This window comes from Mauremys mutica, chromosome 9, assembly GCF_020497125.1.
Source record: "Mauremys mutica isolate MM-2020 ecotype Southern chromosome 9, ASM2049712v1, whole genome shotgun sequence".
NCBI lineage: Eukaryota > Metazoa > Chordata > Testudines > Geoemydidae > Mauremys > Mauremys mutica.
In genome coordinates this window covers 6,966,343-6,987,378 of record NC_059080.1, presented here as the reverse complement: position 1 = coordinate 6,987,378, position 21,036 = coordinate 6,966,343, and the positions used below count along the sequence as shown (strand labels likewise).

The 21,036-nt window shown below is 44.6% G+C and overlaps 1 protein-coding gene across 1 annotated transcript; it reads left to right on the top strand.

Annotated features, from left to right (window-relative positions):
* The first annotated feature begins 11,440 nt into the window (after positions 1–11,440).
* Positions 11,441–17,606, top strand: LOC123377719. Its single transcript, XM_045030941.1, has 3 exons — positions 11,441–11,586; positions 13,849–13,984; positions 16,194–17,606. Exons 1-3 carry the CDS (start codon positions 11,499–11,501, stop codon positions 16,648–16,650), a joined length of 681 nt encoding a protein of 226 aa, XP_044886876.1. The 5' UTR covers positions 11,441–11,498; the 3' UTR covers positions 16,651–17,606.
* Positions 17,607–21,036: the final 3,430 nt, after the last annotated feature.

Below are 21,036 nucleotides of genomic sequence, written 5' to 3'. Positions count from 1 at the left end.
AAAACAAACAGAAACAAAAACTTCTTTGGAGGGAACATGAGTCCTCTTTATATACCAGAAAAAGTCCAAAAAGGGCACAAGCCCACTTTTCAAAAATCTCCTGTTGGTCGCCTTTTAAAGAGGAAAGTTGTTTTGAAGATCCTATATTAATTTTCCCCTCAGTTTGACCGATTCACTATGAATGCAGCATATGTTTTATTTCTGAGATGCAGTTAAAGTCAGCACCAGTGAAATGATATTGTTGATGGTTTCACCTCAGCCCTTTGGTGTGTAACTTTAAAAAAAAAAACCCACAAGAATAATTCGGTTTTGAATGACAGTCAGAGATCAGCGTGCTGAGTTTGCTCATTTGCACATAAACATGACAATAATATTTCTAGGCGAGGGCAGGATAAAAATGTCCAGTTCCCCGGGAGAAGCTGAGTGAGTTCCGCTTTGCTAGTCAAAAAAAGCTAAGTTTCAGGTTTCTCTTCAGATGTGCATTTTAGAAAGGCAGACAGGAGCTGGAGGCTGACAACCCTGTACAACAGTCCAACCCGGCAGAGTGATCCTAATTGGCAAAGCTGTTTGGACCCAGCTAACTTAAATAAAGAGAAATCTCTAATACAGACAACTGTCTTACCTGAAACTGTCTGACCTTTTTTTAAAAAAAAGTTTTTTTATTTTTATTTTCTTTCCCTTTAGACTAACCAAGCACCCATCTACCAGCTCTGAGCACCCCACCAATAACTTTAAATGACAAAATCAAATACCAGTTTCAATCAGCCATCCCTTCTACCGAACAGCAGCTCTAAATAATCCAGGTTCACACCCCAGCACATTGCCCGTTATGTCTATTTCCCCGAATTGTCGTTCATTACCTAGCGAAACAACTTGCCCTGCAGATCTGACCTATTTCAGACAAGACCCGAAACAGAGCAAATTCTGTTACTTTTAAAATCTTCTCAAAATTACAAACATACTGTACGAATGACCTTTCTGAACCATAAAGGCCGGATCCAACTGCCATAGAAGTTTGCGGGAGTCTTCCATTGACTTCAGAATTTGCACCAACAGTTTGAATCAGTTGAAAAAATGTATCTCCACAGACACAAATGTGGAAGGCAGCTTTTTAAATGTTATCAAGCATTCAAGGGAGGAATGTGAATAATTTATTTTAGTCTAGTTTTAAAATTTTTAAACGGTCCAATTTCAGAGCGAGAACATTCTTGTGATAAATATTTTTCATATATATATAAATGTGTGTTGAAGGTTTATATTTCTATCAGTACAACAAACATTTTGTGTCTCCAGGGTATTGGCAGGAAACTTGTCAGCACCATCTGCCATTCCAGTTGCACCACAAGTTTGTAGTCTAGCTGTTTGTTTCATTAGATACTGGGCTGCTGATGGATGATCAGGTAGCAGATCTGGCCAAGAACATGTGGTTTTTTTTTTCATTTGTGCCTGTCAAGAAGAGTTCCTGGACTTTATCCGTGCAGTGCCACCTCAATATTAAATTAGCAGGCTATGTGAGCTGAAATCAGAAACGACTGGTGTCAGTGGAAACATGCCCCTGGTGCAAACTTGGTTTACTTGAAGAATGTTCACAATATGGTCACCCACTCCAATACATTGCACAGTGAGTGCCTTACAGTAGTGCTCCCGAATCCGCACTGGCTGCCAACAAGTTGCCACATGGAATTCAAGGGTTTGTTTTAGAGCCTGGTTCCCCAAGAGACCACTTTGCTTTTCTTGCAATATTAGCATATCTGCAATCAGTGGAGCCCTGTTGCTTTACAAGGTTGCTCATAGGAAGTTGGTCATGAACAGGACCGGCTCTACAGTTTTCGCTGCCCCAAGCAGCGCACCGAATTGCCGCCGTGGACGGCGGGGGCAGTCCGTGCGCCTTTAGGGCGGCAGGCACGTTTCCACGGCGGCGGCAATTCGGCGGCAGCTTCTATGTTTAGCTGAAGCCGCCGCGGACAGCTAAACATAGAAGCTGCTGCCGAATTTCCACCACCACGGAAACGCGCCTGCCGCCCTAAAGGCGCACGGACTGCCCCCCTCCTGCCCGCGGCGGCAATTCGGTGCGCTGCTTGGGGGGCAAAACACCAGGGACTGCCGCCCCTTGCACATTGCTGGGGGAGGGATAGCTCAGTGGTTTGAGCATTGGCCTGCTAAACCCAGGGTTGTGAGTTCAATCCCTGAGGAGGCCACTTAGGGATCTGGGGAAAAAATTGGTCCTGCTAGTGAAGGCAGGGGCTGGACTAGATGACCTTTCAAGGTCCCTTCCAGTTCTAGGAGATTGGTATATCTCCAATTATTACCAAGCACCAGCTTGGAATGCTGGTGCCTGGAGCCGGCCCTGGTCATGAAGGGTCCTTGAAGCTTTGGACAGCCCAACTTTTCTTTTTGGTGTGGAAGGAAGGGAGGTGGGACAATGGGTTAGAGCTGGGAATATTGTTGTTAATTGGCAGGCTGGTTTCATTGTTGATGTCTAGTCACTTCTAAAGTATATTGAAAGTTCAAATTTTTGTATTAAATATTGTTAATTTTAATGTCTGTGAAACATCTAGGGCTTGATCCAAATCCCATTGAAGTCAGTGGAAAGACTCCAATTCATTCAGCGGCCTTTGGACCAGGTCCTTACGATATAAGACAGTTGCTATCAAAACACAAGCAATAAACAAAACCAGGGCCTCTCTCAGGACCAGCTCTAGGCACCAGCAAACCAAGCACGTGCGTGGGGCGGCACAATTTCAGGGGCGGCATTCCGGCTCCCTTTTTTTTTGCTGTGGCAGTTGTGCTTTCAGAGTTGGGTTTTTTTTGTTTGTTTTTTTTTTGCTTGGGGCGGCAAAAAACCTAGAGCCAGACCTGGCCTCTCTGCAAAGTGCATCTCTGTCTTGTGTGATCAAATATGGAATACTGCGTTAAATTCTAAAACGATTCAATACAATCGCTAATGACAACAAATAAAGACAACAGTCCCGAACAAAGTGTCTTACTAGCTGAAACTGTCCTCACTGAGGGTATGTCTACACTTAAAATGTTACAGTGACACAGCTGCAGTAGCACTTCTGACGGGAGGGGTTCTCTCATGGGCATAGTTAAGCCATCTCCCTGAGAGGTGGCAACTAGGTCAATGGAAGAATTTTTCCATCAACCTCCCACTGCTAAACTGAGGGGTTAGGTCGGCATAACTACAGCTCTCAAAAGCAACAAGTCCTGTGGCACCTAACAGATGTATTGGTGCATAAGCTTTTGTGGGTGAATACCCACTTCGTCAGTCGTCTGTGTCTGACAAAGTGGGTATTCACCCAAGAAAGCTTATGCTCCAATACCTCTGTTAGTCTTCAAGGTGCCACAGGACTCATTGTTACTTTTTACAGATCCAGACTAACACGGCTACCCCTCTGATACAGCTCTCAAGGGTGTCGATTTCTCACACTCTGAGAGACATAGTTATGCTGATGTAAATTTGTGGTGTTGGCCAGCTCTAATTGTACTTAGCAGTAAGGACATTTGGAATTTAACTGTGGTAGTGATTCATTAACCATATATTCAATTATTGCACTGTATTTGCAGACATTTATGATAGGCATTAATTACATGTATTATAATCACATTCTAATGTTCATTAATGATAAACAATGTGTATTAATATCACTCAGACAAGAACTAAAGATTAAGGTGGAAACCTATTTGATGTAATGGCCATTAGTCAATTCAGAGTGATGCTTGGGAGCCTAATATGAATTGAGACAGTCAATATTTCATCAGGAAGATTCTCCCATCTTCCTGTGAAAAGTTCTTTGTCTTAAAAAAAAGTTACTCAATTAAAAATGCATATTTTAAAAGAATGTATTGTAAATGGTACTGTATTGTTCTACTGAATTATATGGGGCCAAATTCAGGCCTGATCTAACCACATTCCCGTTAGTAGAATTGAGTGCTTGTATCAATGCTGACTTTGGCCAGTGTCTCAAAGTTAACATTTTTAATGCATACAAAATATTTAGCTTCAGTATCATTTCTGAAACCCAGCAATAAGAATGGGTCAGTCATCTGTTCTTATCCAGAAAAGGATGTGTAGGCTGTGGAGAATTCTCTCTTGACTGCAACTGACCGATTGGAGTATTTATCTGTTACGTCCTGACTAATATTAATAAGATCCGACAATGGTAGTGAAATACACCAGCTGCGTGAAAAGTTTTGTTCACATTCTTCAGTGGCTAAACCGTCAACTTGCGCCCAGCACAGACATCAGTTTCCCTGGCTTTGTCTAGAATGCAGAAGCAGTGTTAGATTGGCAGCCCTGGGTACTGAAATCCTCTCATAATCTAAAGAATAGATACAGTCAATGGGGCTGGAACTAGGGATGCTGGGGGTGCTGCCGCACTCCCTGGATTGAAGTAGTAATAACAAACTCCAAATGCGTGGTTTCCATCATCAGCACCCCCACTATGAAAATTGTTTCAGCATCCCTGGATATAGTTCAGCATGGGCAAAGGTTCCCCAAGCTTCCCCACCATCAATGTGCTTTAATCTTGAACAGAACAGTCAAGAGGGGGAAGCAGAAGGTAAGTCATTTCCCATGTCCATCCATTGCTTGTCCTCTCTACTGAAGGGTGCTAATTATCTCTAGCTGCAGTTACCCTAGAGATTACAGTAGAGGCATCAGCATTCTCATCACACAGAAAATCAAAACAAGGTTAGTTGAGGAGATTGAGTCAGTAGAGGCAGCCAGCCTGAAAGCCAAAAGAAGAGGATCATCACCATCCAGCAGGGATGGCTTCCAGGGCTTCCAGGGATTGAAGAGTGGTCAGAGCAAAGGGTGTTCTTCAGCTGTTTATAGCTCCTTGTCTGAAACATCAGGTTTAGCAAAGCTGAGCAGCCACCAGCACCAGGGGCAGGAATTGTGTTTCTTGAAATACCAGTTGACCGGCAGGAAAAGCATTAATAAAAATTGTGGGTTATGTTTGTTGCCCCAAAGAATATGTTACTTGAAGGAATTAATTCATTGACTGAAATGAATGGGAGGTGTGCAGTATTTGGCCTGTGTCTGGTTTTGGTGCCCTTGTTAGCTACATTAATATATTATTATATTTGTTTGTATTATCTTGGAAAGCAGGTAAGCAGAAGTTCAGACTGAGCAAGTGCAGTTAGTCATATAACTGCTGTAACTTTCTCACCAAAGAAATTCTCTCATCTTGTGGCTGGCACTTGAAAAACCTCTAAAGTGCTGGTGCCTGATCTAATGCCCTTTGAAGTCCATAAGAGAAGCCTGAAGAAGTTTATTGATTTTAATGGGGGTTGAACCAGACCCCAGATGCTAACTTAGTTATTTAATCTAGTTAAACACAAAGGGAGGTAGGGTCCAACTTATTTCTTAACTTTTTGTTTCTCTTGTTTAGAAATTTTGTTCAATGATTATAACTCAATTTGTGAAGGTGCTGGCAGCACAGTGGCAAATTTGGAGAAATGCTGGAAAATTGGCAAAATAAATTTGTGTAGACTTGCACATACTTTTTTTGGGCAGGGGGGAGAGAACAGAATTCACACTCAAGATCCATTTTTCCCACTATACTATATTTTTCCCAGGTATTTCCCACAATTCAGATGATAATCTTTGATGCGGTTCACCTGGAGAAGTGACTCCAATCAAATAGTAAAAGCCCGTGTAACCTGCTGTCTCTGATGACGGAACATTCTTTTCTAAGCCTGTGTGTTCTTGGTGATACTTGGTACTAAGAAGACAACTGCCCTCATACTTAAGCTCATCTATCATGTGTTCTTCTTAGCTCCAATATATTCTTTTTCTTTTTTTAAGGGCTTCAGATGGGATACAGCAAAGCTCATCTATGCCTGCTACTGCAACAGGTCTACATGTGACTTTGCAGCAAGCTAAATTGCTAAATTTAAGGTAATCCATCTCATTTAACTATTCTAAAGGATTCACTAGTGGCTAGCCCCTGTTTAGCAATGTTCTACACTTGCTACTAATTATAACAGTTAGTCGTGCCTTTTAATTTTATTTTATTTTATTTTGCGAATGGTAGGAATCAGATTGCAATGTTATGGCTTTGTATAAATATTTTTTAATAATATGTTGCTGGCCATTGTGGGTGGCTGTGATAATGAGAAGGAAACCTATTTTCTACCTGTCTGTTTTTTAGATTTGTGCCCGATTTGGTCTCTAGCAAGTTCTTCTAACATTGTTAATGATGGAGCGCCACCTGCTGTATCCATGGTTATCTGAATGAGACATTTTTCTAGATATCCTGAATTTCTAGAATAGAATTAGAATTAAAATTAAAATTAAATTAACCCATGTGCAGTTACTGAATCCCAGGTAATATTTTCCATTGTACTAAATTGCTGGGGCCAATTTAATGCCCCCTTTGTATACTGGCATACAGTTTGCCCCATGGACAGCAATATTTACAAATGGTAAGAAGAGAGCAGCAGCAGTAGCAAAACATGATTTCCCCCTGGAAATCAATGCTGGGACCTGATTGTCAGTGTTGTCGTCTTCACTTATAAGTTCTGATTCTCCTCTTCCATAACATCAGTTTTACACAGAGCAACTTCATGGACTTAGTCCTGATGCACAGCAGCCTGAAATCACAATCAGGTTGACAATCTTTGGGTTTAGGATGGACCTACAAATCTCAGCAACTGTAGGAAACCTTCCAAACTGGGGAACAGCTCCCCCTGGTGCTCTCCTATACATCTTTCAGTTTCCTACTAATTCCGAGTTGCACTTACTTGTCTGCAGTTCGTATAATTTAAAGATCAAAATATGCTGTTTATCTGTGTTGTGAAATGTGGAATAAGTTTATTGCACACACAACAATTTGGGTGAAAGTCATTCAGTTCACATTGTTCTCTAGGCCTGGGTGATAGTAAAAAATATCAGATCAAATATGTGTTTTTTCATATAACAAAGGCTTCAACCCTGCAGTCCTCCTCCAAGTAAAACTCCCACCATAGTCTGAGCCTGAGAATGCCTGCAAGATGAGGCTCAAAGCCTTTTTTGAGGCATCTTAACCAACAGGATTACTGTATCCAAATTATAGAGATGCTGTCAGTTCAGGTTAGGCTGGAAATATTGGACCAGGAAGTCTTTGGACTGCAGGATTGATCCCTATGTTTAGGAAAAAGGGGTTTACACACCTTAATAGCAATGATCCCCAGATCCTTTTTTAAAATCCATGAAAATATGCTGGGGGAATGTAACCATTCTCCTTGCAAGGTGGCTCATATAGAGCATGAGAAAAGGAAAGCGAAACCAGCCAGTGAAACTGTTCAGGCCAGCTTTGTTGTCTCAGCTGAATGAAATGCCAAAAGGAAACTGACTGCATAAATCACAGAATCTCAGGGTTGGAAGGGACTTCAGGAGGTCATCTAGTCCAACCCCCTGCTCAAAGCAGGACCAATCCCCAGACAGATTTTTGCCCCGGATCCCTAAATGGCCCCCTCAAGGATTGAGCCCACAATGCTGGGTTTAGCAGGTCAGTGCTCAAATCACAGAGCTATCCCTCCCCCCCGATGGCAAGTGTCAAGAAGTGTATTAGATTTACACAGTTATGGCATTTTTAGTAATCTATTAGTCTACAATTAATGAGAGAGGAAAGGAAATCAAATAAATGTCAAAACCTAGAAACTTTGGGCTACATCCTCAGCTGATATGAATTAATGCAATTCGGCCCATCAAGGAGCCAACGCTGATTTGTCTGGCTGAGTATCTGACCATCGTTTCAAAAGCATCATAGTTGCTAAGTTACAACCACACACATACCATATCCATAAACTATTATACTCAGTTTTCTTGAAGATTACGCTCGGCTTTGGTGGAATTTAGGAAACAATGGGGATATAGTGGGGGAGGATGAAGTGTGTGTGAAAGTGTTGGGGGCTGATGGATTTTTGAGCATGGCTGGCTGAATGGTAATGACAGTCTGTGCTTGGTTCAGGGGGACTTGATTAGAATGACTCTACAGAAAGTCTGTAACATCAAGGCTATAGGTCTGGATTGTACTCATGAGATGCACCTGCTGTGTCACCCTCTGTGTGCAGATCTCCTCTGTCCTGTGCAGAAATAGGGAGTCTGCTGTCTTGTTCCCTCCCTTCTGAGCATCTGGATTTGATACTTTCCCGGAACTGGAGCGCTCAGACAGTCACTATTAGTTTTTGCTTTTTGTTTAAAGACACAGGACTCCAGCTGCACGTGTATCATCTAGAGATGAGTACCAGGTACGGTGAAGCAGAGAGCACAGCAGTCAACACTGGTTGAATGATCACCTTTGGTGACACAGTTCAAAAGATGAAACACAAATTCCTGGATCCACAGATGGTTCCGTTAGTTAATGTTTTCTGCAGAGCACAGAATCTCTGTGCCACTGTGATCTCTCATGGCAGCACAGGTGTTTTCATCTTCCGAGGGCTCTTTTGAGCACAATCTTCTGCAAGCAGCTGATTAATGTAAAGCTGCTGTGTATGGCGTTACTTCCTCAGTATGCCTATGGCAAAGAACAGTGTTTACAGGTTGGGGGAATCAGGAGGACATATGCCAATAGAAATCATTTAATGTTGATAGCAATGTTTGCTAAGGACAGTCTCCTTCCCTATCAAACTTTCCCACTCCTGGGTTATGGTTTTTCAAGGGGGCACCTTTATGGAGGGGGTGTTCTGGGAACTAGTGTCTTAAAAGATTTTTGCAGCTAGGAGGCCATGTAGTTCCTTGTGCTAGGGGAGACAGGAGCGTTTTGCCTCTTTACATCCAGACGGGTCATGTTGTGTTGCATGTAGTGTTGTATACTTGAGGTGTCAGAGGGACTGCAAAAGTGAGGGGACCAAGCAACTAAGACATTTCAAAAACATACTGAAATATGAGGCTTTTTTAAAAAACTACCTCCAAGTCATTTATGACTACAGCCATTATGGAACAGTGACCAAAAAGAGGGAAGGAAAGACAGGAAGTCACAATGCAATCAATTTAAAATGGTTTTACGGGGGCTGCCCCCCCCCACAATTATTACTACCTAGTTTAACACTTAAAGGGGAATACTAAAACACCTGAATACTTTCAGCCATATCACATGGAAATAATCTCTAATCATTGCACAAAGCTACGGTTTTAGGTTCAGCTGCAATGTTAATAGGATACAGAGGCTCATGCTTTGCTCATGGGACAGATCGTGAAGCTTTTACTCAGACTGTCACTTGAAGTGAATGGGTGTTTTACATGAGTAAGGAATGAGTGAAAATCCCCAGAGACACTTAGGATTTGACCTATAGATCTTAATATACGGGCTGATAGAAGTGGTGATGACAGCGGAGTAGCGTGTGTCCCTTCAAAAGTTAGGACCAAGGGAGAAGCTATGGAATAATGAGGATTGGGTCGAGAAGTCTAGTCCCCAACGTTAGGACAATTAGTTGGAAGAAAATGCCCTGTGAAGTGTATTTGGTTTCTTACGTGGACCTTTATAAAGTGCCAGATATACTGTATATAAGGCTCCCACCTATTAATGTTGATCTTCCAAGACCAATTCATTTTATCCTGGTGCTTGATGCCTTGTGCTTGTCAAGCATAAATGTCCATAAGGTAACATCCCGCTATGGTGACGTGTTAACCCCACAGATATTTGGGGAACTGTTAATATCTGGCAGGCCTAGGTTGCAGGGTGCAGAAGAGACCCCCCCCTCGAATACAAACCATCAATATTTGGATGGCTGATAACACCACACATTGCGGAGAGTCATTTGGAGGCTTTGGGTTTTTCTGGAGCAGTCCAGGGCTCTCTAGAACAAGCCCTACTGGAAGGTGCCACTTCCTTATTTTATCCGGTGACACAAAAAAAGTGACAATAGAAATAGTGTCTCCCTCCCACCACCTATTTAAAGGAAGGGTAAGGTTGGCACTTGCCGCCATGCCTGCAAAGGGGAGTGAGGGAGTTAGAACTCTGCTTTACTGTCCTCTACTATCTCCCCACATTGCAGGTCACAGCATAAGCAGGAGAGCAGCCTCCAAAGAGCCTTATGCCTGGAGGAGAATGTGGGCGCCTTTCAGAGATCATTGCTATAAATGGAGAGTGGACAAATTTCCTCCCCACTTCCCTTCCTTCACTCATTTAGTTATGTATTCACACACGCTGCCCCTTGTTGGGCGTGACAATCAGAAATGGTGACCACGCTTCTTGGAAACGATCACAGCCACAAGTGTACCAGAAAAGTAAAACGGAAAAATGAAAACCTGAGAGATCCGGCTCATAAAAGTCTCATGATTTTTATGGCACAGTTAAGTGCTTGGTTGAAGAAAGGGACATCACATACATTCTAGCGTAATGTGCTAGAAATCGTTCCATTTGTTTCCTTTTTTTAAAGCTACTAAACAAAGACAGAGTTTGAAGTAACAAAAATCAAACTGTTGTTAAGACCAAATAAATGATAATGTAACTTCATATTGGATCCCCTCCTGCCTCCTAGCCCCACTGTCTTGGAGACTCTGCCTCTCCTCAACCAGCCCAACCCTCTTGGAGCTCCACCCCACCACCCGGGAGCCCCTAACTCCTCCCCATCCACCATTCTGACTATCCTGGAGCTCCTGCCTCCCCACCATCACCACCAGCTTGACCATCCTGAAGCCTTTGCCTTCCCCCTTCCATACCTGTCCTACCAACCCAGAGCCCCTTCCTCCCCTTGCCCCCACCAAAAAAACCAGCCCAACCATCTGGGAGCCCCTGCCTCCCCTCCCCCCACAGCCCAATTTGCCCCAGAGGCCCTCTCCCCTCCCACCAGCCCGCCCAGCCCAGAGCCCCTGTCTTGTGGAACGGGGAAAGGACAGTTCTGACCAATCACAAGAGACGATAAATAATTCTTCCCTCGTGGCTTCAATGACGGTAAAATACCCTAGTGCCCCTGCCAATGATTCATAAAATTATAAGGCTTCCATTGAGTGCAGCGGGCATTTTCCAAGAGTAAAGAATGAGTAAGGAGTGCAGGAACTGGCTCACATAAAAATAAATTATAATATAATAGCAAATATCTCCTTCCCCCTCTCCTTTGTCTGCATTGTCTAGTTAGCCTGTGAACTGTAAATGGCAGGAATTGTCTTTTACTCTGTTTTTACACCTAGCACAATGGGGGTCTCAGTCACAGAGGGGGATCTCTGAGTGCGCTTGGAATACAAGGTAGCTATAATCAGACATAGATCATTTCCCTGCTGTATTAACATATATGTAAAAGAAAACTAACTACAGAATTTTGTAGATAGAAGAAAATGAATGAAAATCAATGAACATATATAAAGCTAGTATTGGAGTGGTTTTTGTTTTACTTTTGAGCAGTTGAATTTATTACTATCTCCCATGCACATCCAGGGTTTGAGCCTGCATGAGGAGATTATGCTGTCAGAATGTCTGTAAGAATACTAGGGATGTCATAAGAGTCCAACAGCAACATTAAGACGGTGGCAGTACACAGTCAGCATGGATACTGTACATGGATAAACAAGTATGGCTGTTTATTCCATCATCTTTGTCCTGCTCTCCATCTTAATTTCTGGTTGCAGAACAGCCAACAAAAATGAACCTCCTTCGGAAGGTACAGTGCTCAGTGAACCTTATAACCACAGGCTGAAGACAGGCATCATATTTAGAGCAGAGCTTACTAACCCCTTTTGAAAAGACGAGACATCATTTGATGTCACGGTCAGTAACGATATGATAAAGACAGAGCAAAATGTTCTAGGCCAGTTTGAAAGCTGGCAATTAGGTGGCTAAACTCCGCAAAGGGCAAAAGTAATGGCAGCAGAATTATGAATTTAGAGCACATGTGACATTTACTAAGATTGTACATCTTATCCAACTGGAGTCATGATAATATTCTAAGATTCTCAGAACCTCAGTCTTTAAAATGTTTAGGACTGGTTCCGTCAAGGGATGCGTGAATCTCATATGGTTTCATGCACCTTGAATAAGCCTCACAAAAGATGAAAGCTTATCTGGATTTATAAAAGTTATTCTCTCTTTGCACCTTCTATTATTCTCCCTCCCACCAACTCATCCTTCTAGCTCACAGTTTCCTTTCTTCACACTACAACTGTCCTCTCCTGGAACTCCAGGGAGTCTCATACATTTGGTGATATCTCACCGGTGTTTTATATCTGCCACTGTCTGTCTTGAGATCTGTCTGTCTGCTGGCTGCAGAACAGATTACTTCACAGCTTCCTAAATTTAGAGGTGATCCTGAATTATCATCTTACCTTGGGTCTTGTAGAAACTCAAAATAAGTTTAGAAGAAAAAGATTGAACCAGAAGAGACAGTCAGGCCTATAAGATATGAAGCTTCAGCAATGGCTTAGTGGCCTGTTGGTATTTGGGGAGAATGAAGGAGCTGGTGTGTCCTTGAAGGGCACCATAAATATATTTAATAGGGCTGGCTGAGAAGTTTCCATCAAAACTGTTTTTTGACATAAAATTGGGTTTTTGATTAATTTGTCTGTTAGCTAAACAACAACAACAGAACGCCCAGTACTGAAATATTTTGGCCAGAAAAAAATATCCAATTTGGAAATGCTGTTGCCGTGTCTTATGGGAGTTGTAGTCTTCCATTCTCCTCTATGGGCTGGGCTTCCCCTCTCTTGGTGCACCATGGCCAGGGACTCCTCTCTCCAAAAGGGGAGACCCTGGTTGCATTACAGCAGATGTCGTCCATTCAGGGAGCCTGGCCTATAGAGGAGAACAGGAGGTTGAGGCACCAGAACTACAACTCCCAGGAGTCACCACAGCAACATTTCCAAATCAAAATATTTCCGTTTTTGAATTTCCACTAATAATACATCTTCCAGCCAGCGCTGCCGTTTAACATCCACAGAAGAGAATGGGTGCAACAGACAAAGGACCAAAGGATAAGCTAGACTAGCAGGCACCAATTCATAGCTTCCAACCGCTCTGATTAGGTTTGCCCTCTAAATGGACAGTTATGTCTGCCATTTATCCAGTGTTTGGGGCAATCATCATCCCGCAGCTCTTCAGGGCGTTGCATGAGCCTCTCCAGCACTCTGCATGCTGCTCCGTAGTGTTTGTAGGTTTCATTAGCGCTTGACTGGCTTGCTCTGTCACTGACGGAAAGCAACATAGATAGGGTGACCAGACAGCAAATATGAAAAATCGGGACAGGGGTGGGGGGTAGTAGGAGCCTATAAAAGAAATAGACCCAAAAATCAGGACTGTCCCTATAAAATCGGGATATCTGGTCACCCTAAACATAGACCACAGGCGATCAGATGGGCAGGCAGTGTGGTGAGCAGTGCAGCCTGTGGTGGAGAAATTCAGCAGTGGGATAAAAGCAGCTGTGAGGCAGTGGAAGGAAAAAGAGCCCTAGGATTCCTCTACACTCCCAGCATGAGCCCTAAAGGATCAGATGATGGAGGGAGAAGGAGAAATGCCACTCCACGCCCTAGGAGGTAGGGGAGGAAGACAAGAAAGAGCATCCCTCTTCAAGAAATGTGAGAGGCAGGGTGGTGAAACCCTCTCGGTCTCCCCCACTACTAAGGGAGGTTAGAAAGGAGACCCACACTAGAGAGGACAGGGCAGAGAGGAGAGGGCTGAATGCAATCAGACAGGTGGTCCTTTCATTGAGAACATTGCACTCATTATGGTGTGGCCCCCTGGGAAGCCATTCATTGCCAGAGTGACCCTTCGGCACCTACTGTTTGAGGAGCACTGGTGCAGCCATTGAAGCCCATGGCACTGGATTTGTTCCCATACAGTCAGGCAGGCCACTGATCGGGGGCCACACCGATGGATACAACGGTACATTTACATTGTTTTAGCTCATACTTTCTTTAAAAAAATGTTCTAGAAAAAGAATCCCAGGAGAGTCAGAAGCTTAAGCAAGACCTAATAATCGCTGCAATGAGTGTTTTCTTGATAATCTCCCTCCTACTCATGCTGGGCTGCAGTTTCCTTCATTACAAACTGGTGACAAAGGACAACACGTAAGTTTTACAACATTCTGTAACCTCCATTCCACTGCGTGGTGCATGCTTTGTGTATTGGGAATGTGGGTCCTTCAGGCAGGTTTGGACAGATCCTGCTCATGGATTTGTTTGCAGCACTGGATGTAATTAATTGGGAGAGGGGTGGGAGTTCTGATGCTTTTCGGCACGGTGCTTCCAAGTCCTACCTCTGAGCATACTTTGAACATACATTATGGCTTCACCAGGCTCGAAGGAGTCAATGAGCCAATCTATGGGTGTGTACTAAATTATAGAAAAAGTTAGTAGCACTGCTTGTTATTAACGTTGAATGACACTTCCCATTATAAGACCCTGTTTTCAGTTGTTTATAACTTTGCTAAACTTTACCCGTTCAGGTTGAAGTACACAAAGGGTGTCTGCTGCGGGCTAGATTCTTCTGAGAACAGTGCAGCCTTTTCTGAGAAGGAAGCTTGTGAAAAATATGTTGTTTGCCCAGGCTAAAAAAAAAAATCACATGAGCTTTCCTTTGATTAGCTCTAGTGTCCCCATGCTTTGAAACAGAGGTTTGACATTTGGCAGTGGGTGTTCTTTGTGGCAGAGACGTGCCTTTTGCTGTCCTCATGAAAATCTACCCACATACGGGCAAGTTATAAGGCTTTGAGAACTCGCAGATCGCACCTGCTCTTTAGAGAGTCTTGATTTGAGCAGTTGCATCTCTGAAGATTCCATTTTTGCTGTGCATCTTCGAGCCTCGTGCTGGCCCATCCCCACAGAGCAATTCAGCAAACTCCCTCAGGGCTACAGGGGCGAAGACAGACTTCTCTTATGGCTGCTTTGGGCTGGGACGCTGCCTGATTCAAATGCAGCAGAGACAAAAGCTGGAGGAGAGGGAGGGAAAGGAGAAGATTGGGACAAGGAATCTCGGACTGGAGTGGAAGTGGGAGGAAAGTGGGAGAGGACTGGTTGCCAGTTGGCTGCGGGGGACTACTGATATTGGATGAGGAGCTGAGGGACGGGCAGACTGGGTCTGGCTGGACAAGAAGACAGGCACAAGGAGCCATGGATGGGAGAGCCTGGAGCAGGAAGCTGGAGAGGGAGTGGGAAGAGACAGAGATTGGCTAAAGAGCCTGGGGAGGGAGAAAAGGACTGGGAGCTAGTGTCGGGCAGGAGAGACATATCAGATGAGGAGCAGAGAGGGAGACTGGGACTAGCAGTGCAAGGAGATTGGGAACAAGGAGTTGGGGCAGGCAGATGGGGAACTGGGACAGGCTGGCCAGGAGACTGGGCCGGGATGTGGGGAAGGGGCGAGATTGGAACTTGGGCAGTGACCCTGAAGAGGGAGACTGTGACTGGCTGGGAAAAGGGACCGGGCTGAGAAGCGGTGACTGAGACTAGGTGGGCATGGAGAATAGAACTGGGACAAGGAACCAGAGGTGGGGAGGAGACAGGACTGGGATGGGTCAGAAGAGTCACAAGAGCACTGTCCTCTCCAGAAGTTGGATTGGAACCCGAGATTCCTGAGTCCTGCCATTCCTCCACTCTCAGCAAATATCCGTGAAACCTGCTGACAAAATGTCTCTCTCCTCTCCCTCTAGTTCTGGTCCACATAGAGCACAACCTACTACTACTGTCAGTTGCTCCATTAGCTCAAGTGGCAGGTCTGTGTGGTGGACCTACAGGTTCCAACCCTGCCAGTGGCCCATGTGGATGGTCATATGATCCCACACATTTGAAAATGGATAGAAAACGCTGAGTCTGTGAGTGCTCCAAACAGTCCCCGGATCAGGTGGGCATCCTCTCCCTTGGCAAGTCAGGCTAGTGATGCAGAAGGCAGTTTGTGCCCAGAGGTTTTGGGTCTCTCTGGGCCACTTTCTGTCTGGGGACTGTGTGGAGGGCCAGAATGACATCTTTAGGAGCTGTGTCTTAGCCCAGATGGTGTATGCATGGGGAGGGGAAAGGCGTGAGAGCTTAAGTTACTGAAGGTTTTACTCAAAGCTTATAGCTCCACTCCTGCCTGGCTCTGCCCACATTCTCCCAGTTCTTTATGCAGCTTCCCTAATTAGTCAAGAGAAACTGTTGTTGCTAGGCTGAGATGACACTTCCTGTTTGATTCCTGCCCGGCATCCTCGCTTGGTCTCTCAAGCTCAATGAAGTCGTGGGGCAGGGAGGGGCGGGGGTTCAGCTTGAAATCAAATAGGTCTATTTTTTTTTTTATATTTTTTTTTAGGACTTCAAAGCAAGAAGTGAAATCTATCGCCATCAAGTCACACTTGCATCATGTTGAAACGAGGATTGTCCTATCTCCTTCCCAGGCTATGCAATTAGCTGCCTCCCAACAGAGGAGCTCTCAAGGAACCTCTCTCATACCAACATCACCGATTTATAAACAGCCTGGAGATGTGCTACCGCTACAACCAGCCTCCAATGAATCTGCTGTCAGTTTTGCATACACTGACTCTGGCGCTGTTTTCTCAGCACCAAGGAGCCATACTCCGGAAAGTTTTCTTTCTACCCTCTCAAAGTCAGGAAGCCCTTTTTCTATGGAACAATATGATCTCTTTTATGGGTCTTCCAGGAGTTCTTCCAGGGGGTCCTTGGGCAACCCTGGATACACGTACCAAAATGAAGAAGGAAGCAGTTATTCTGGGAGCACATCTTTTGTCCCACAGCAATGTGACAGATGATCTACCTTTCACTAGACGTAAATGATATTCCATGTGTATCTCTCTGCTGCACTATGTCTCTTTTAATGAAAAATTTAAATAGGAAAAAAAAGCACGCAACTTGAGTATTTTCTGAGCTATGTGTGAATGGAAGGCCACACAAAGAGTTGCCTCCCATCAATATCTTCAGTCTTTAAAATACGGAGATCTCCTTTGGAAGTGAACTTACTCCAGTCTTTCCTCAATCATGGTAGGGACTACATGACCTAACGAATCAAGCTCTTTCCACAGTGAACAGATGGGCTGTACAAACTGACTGACTGATGCCAGTTTCCAAGAGTACTTCAAATATTAGACTGGGATAAGAGGTTAACAATGAGATTGATCAGCTGTAGCTGTTATTTAAAGAAGAATAAAATCACAGAATAAGAGACAAACTTTTCTCAATGACATGGAAAAACCTGTGAATGTTCCATTGCTCATCTGCGGACCTCCATCCAAACAAACCCCAAATTAGCAAAGGACCTGCTGTCAAATGTTTTACAAGAGGCCCTTCCCCAAGAGATGGGACTTGTTTTAAAAACTGCCTTCAGTGTTAGGGATGTTATTAATGGAGAATGCAAGTGCTAGAAGTTAAGGGGCTGATCTTCAGTGCCAAAAGCAACAATTTCCAATGAGTTGGGTGTCTAACTGCTACCCTTTATGCCTTTGAAAACATCCCCCTAAATGTCGAGCTATTAGATTGGCCACACAGGGTAGGTGGCTAGACATTGAGCTATTAGCAGATTGTGCCCACAGTTGTTTTTTTGCATTTGCAGTTAATTCTTAGTCTGCTGCAATTATTCAGTACTCTATAGCTGAAATTTGAGCCATGTGGATTAGTTGATCACTCGTGTTGGGGGAGGGAAGGATGAGGAGCACATTCAGCTTGTGGGAGCCATTGCTTGAAAGCCTGATTATTATACGGATAGTCCCTCTCCCCAGCCCAATCCTTGAACCACTTCCTTGTCTCAGCCTATCCTATTACGCCTGGGCCCTGTGAAATACACTGCCCTGGGCCTCAGAAACCTTCTGGCTCAAAGGTCTTCTGAGCTCCCCCTACTCCTGAACCTGTTGCCCTAAACCAGGTGCCCAAACTTGCTGATTCACACCAGCTGAGGATCTCACCCACAGAGCACATCTCCTCGCTTTTCCTTGTGCAAGTTCTTCTGTAGGGTGGGAGGGACAGGTGTGCTCTGTGGCACGGTTTGCTCTTCCAGGGCCAGCCTTAGGGGTGGGCCTCTCGGGCAACCACCCAGAGTGCCATGGGGCATCATGTGGCAGTGCAGAGGTGTGCACTGCTGGTGTCGTTAGAAACTGCTCCCAGCTGGCAGGGGAGCGCCAGGTGGGGGGGGGTGCTCAGATTTCTCCCTGTTCCCTCATGGTGGAGGAACATGGGGGTGGGGTTAGCAGCAATGACATACAGATACTGCTCACCTCTCCCCCCCAACATTCCTACGTCCTCCCCTAGGGGGTGGTGAGCGGGGATCGAGGAGCAACACCGTGCGCTCCATGCACCCAGGTCATTTTCCCCATGTGGGCGCAGGAGGGGGTGCAGGGGAAGTGGAGGGGTACCACACCCACAGGGGCCAAGGGCACCAAATACAAGTTCACCCAGGCTGCCATTTCCCCTAAGGCTGGCCCTGTGCTCCTCTGCCCATGCCACTGGGGCTTTTGTGGGTAAGATGACGATGACCATGTTAAAATATACCAGCTTTCCCCTTCTGTGATGTGGAACCGCTGGGGGAGAGGCTCTGAGGTAGCCTTGGAGAGGCTGCGCAGAACCCAGCCAATCAGGAAAGGGCTCACTGGGAGAGCCAATCAAGAGAAGTCTTGTTGGAACAGCCCATACATATATAAAGGGCCGCTCAGCAGCACAAAGGTAGTCTCTCCTTGGAGGGCAAGGGGGAAGGACTGTCTGCTGAGGAGCACCGGGGATACTGCAGTGCTGGGTAGCGGAGCAATAGGGGAGCTCTTGGCTGACCCTGGCCAGCCTGAGGCCCTGAAGCAAAGGCAGGGAAGGGGTTAGGGCTATGGGGAAAGTAGGAAGCAGGAAATAGGAGGAGGGGCAGTAAGTGGCTGCCAGCTATAGGGTCCCTGGGCTGGTACCCAGAGTGCGCTGGGTTCCACCCCCCATTACTCCTACATGCCAATGAGGAGAGTGACCTAAATCCAAACTACAATTTGCCCCTGAAGTCAGGGGCTGGACTAGGGACTGCAGTTGGACAATGAAGCAAGTAGAAGGACTGAGGACCCCTGTACCCTGAAATGGGGGAGACAGCAGGCTGGGGCACAGAGCCGGAGGGCCGTGTCCCAAAGAGGGCACCACAGGTCCAGGAGCAACGCGGGTCCAGATGATGGAGACAATGAAGGGAGTGGAAGTAACAGGGGCAGGGAGCGAGATGTACCTAGTAAAAGGCAACCTGGTGGCCCAAAATTCCCAGCATGACCAGCAGGAGGTGCTGTGGCGGTGGGTCTGCACCACGACAGGGAGGAGCTGGGAAACTGGAATGGAGTAAGGAGGGGGCAAGGGAGATGCTAGACGCAGTCAGGAGGGAAGCTTGGACAGAGTGCAGCCTGCAGTCTACATATAATGTTCTCTGCAGCCCTTATTCAATTGTCAAAGCACTGTCTTGTATCGAGATTGGCGGGAGAGGTACTCCTGCTCTTTTGTAACCTTTAAGCAGACTTCCTGTTTGTCTTTCATTTTGTGGTTTGTTTTGTAAATTACCTAGGTTTTCTCCACCTCGCCCTCTTCCTTGGAAAAAGCCTGTGTTGACCTAATGGTGAGAGTCATTGTACAAAGTATCTCACAGGTCAGACATTGCTTAAATGTTTCCACTTGCGTTATTTGAAGCCATTATTACAGGATGGCATTTCAGTGGGATTTTAATTGGAGCCAGAGCGAGAGCCTCAAGGTATCTAGTGACAACAAAAGTTACTAGGAAGTCTGACAGCTGCAGTCACTATTTGCAAAAGCTACACTTCCCCTTCTATCCTCTTGCCTAATATTAGGTGGAATTTTGCAATCCGCTGGCAGCTAGCTGGCTATTCCTACGGTGCATGTTAGTTACAGGTTAGTAATCCAAACAATAAGAGATTTGAGATTTATTTAAAAACCACCAGAACATTAAAAATCAGCATAGCCTTTACATTTCATGTGCTGAAATACAGAAAGCCAGAACCTGAGTGGGAGTAAATTAACATAGCTCCATTGATTTGGATGCAGATATGACTCTTTGCACCAGCTGAGGATCTGGCAAGAAACAGTCTGTTGTGGTTTTAAGGTTATATTTCTACACACTTTGAAAAGTTTCCCTTTTTTTGAGTTCTGAGAAAACGTTATAGTTTTACACAACTTTAAAGAAAGGAGAAAAAAAATCTTCAAAAATCCTTGGCTATTAAAAGCTACAACATACCAATCTAATATGTTCCAGGAGTTGATATAGCTGCATTCAAAGGGCAAATATCTCGTCATATATTCTTCTGCTGGCCACATGATGGCAGAACAAGCAAAGAACGTTGCACACTGAATTAATTTAAAAAAATCAATGTCTGTGCTAGCGTTTGTCTCTAGTTCTGATGGTGAAAATGTTCCCTTTTCTTATGCCGTGTTACTTACATACTTTGTAGGACAGGCTACTATATAAACCCAGAATTATAGTTCAAAGTCCACAACGCTGTCAACATTAAAAAAATGTTGCCGTCGATGAAGACTCTTTAATGGCCTATATAAAATGAGTTGATAGTTCCTAAAATTGTTCACTTCACAAAAATTACCCTGAGCTAATGTTAAAATTACATAATACACAGGTTGGGAAAAGTATCAGAGGGGTAGCCGTGTTAGTCTGGATCTGTAAAAAGTGACAGAGTCCTGTGACACCTTATAGACTAACAGACATATTGGAGCATAAGCTTTCGTGGGTGAATACCCACTTCATCAGACGCATGCCTGGTTGGGAAAAGAGTGTCTGTACATCTAGGTATAGTGCTTGGATATCCACAAATACAAAGTTTGTTTTTAAAAGACATATAGCATATAATCAGCAATAACCCACATTTTGGTGAATACATTTAAGAATACAGTTTAGATGTTAGCATCCAAGTATTCAGGTACATCACTCATGAAAAGTTATACAGAGAGTTGGTTGTGGAAAGCAAAATATATCAATGAGTGAAGATTGTCCCTCAGTAATTGAGAATTAGGGTAGGTTGTCCATTTAGAAAAAACAATCCATCAAGGAAGTATTTCAGTTACTTTCCTTACTGCGCTTCTCATCGGCACTCCAGCTCATCCCTCCTGGCATTGGTGATGTGTTCTATGTAGATGTCCCTCAACCATCTGATAGCGTCCAACACCATGAGTTA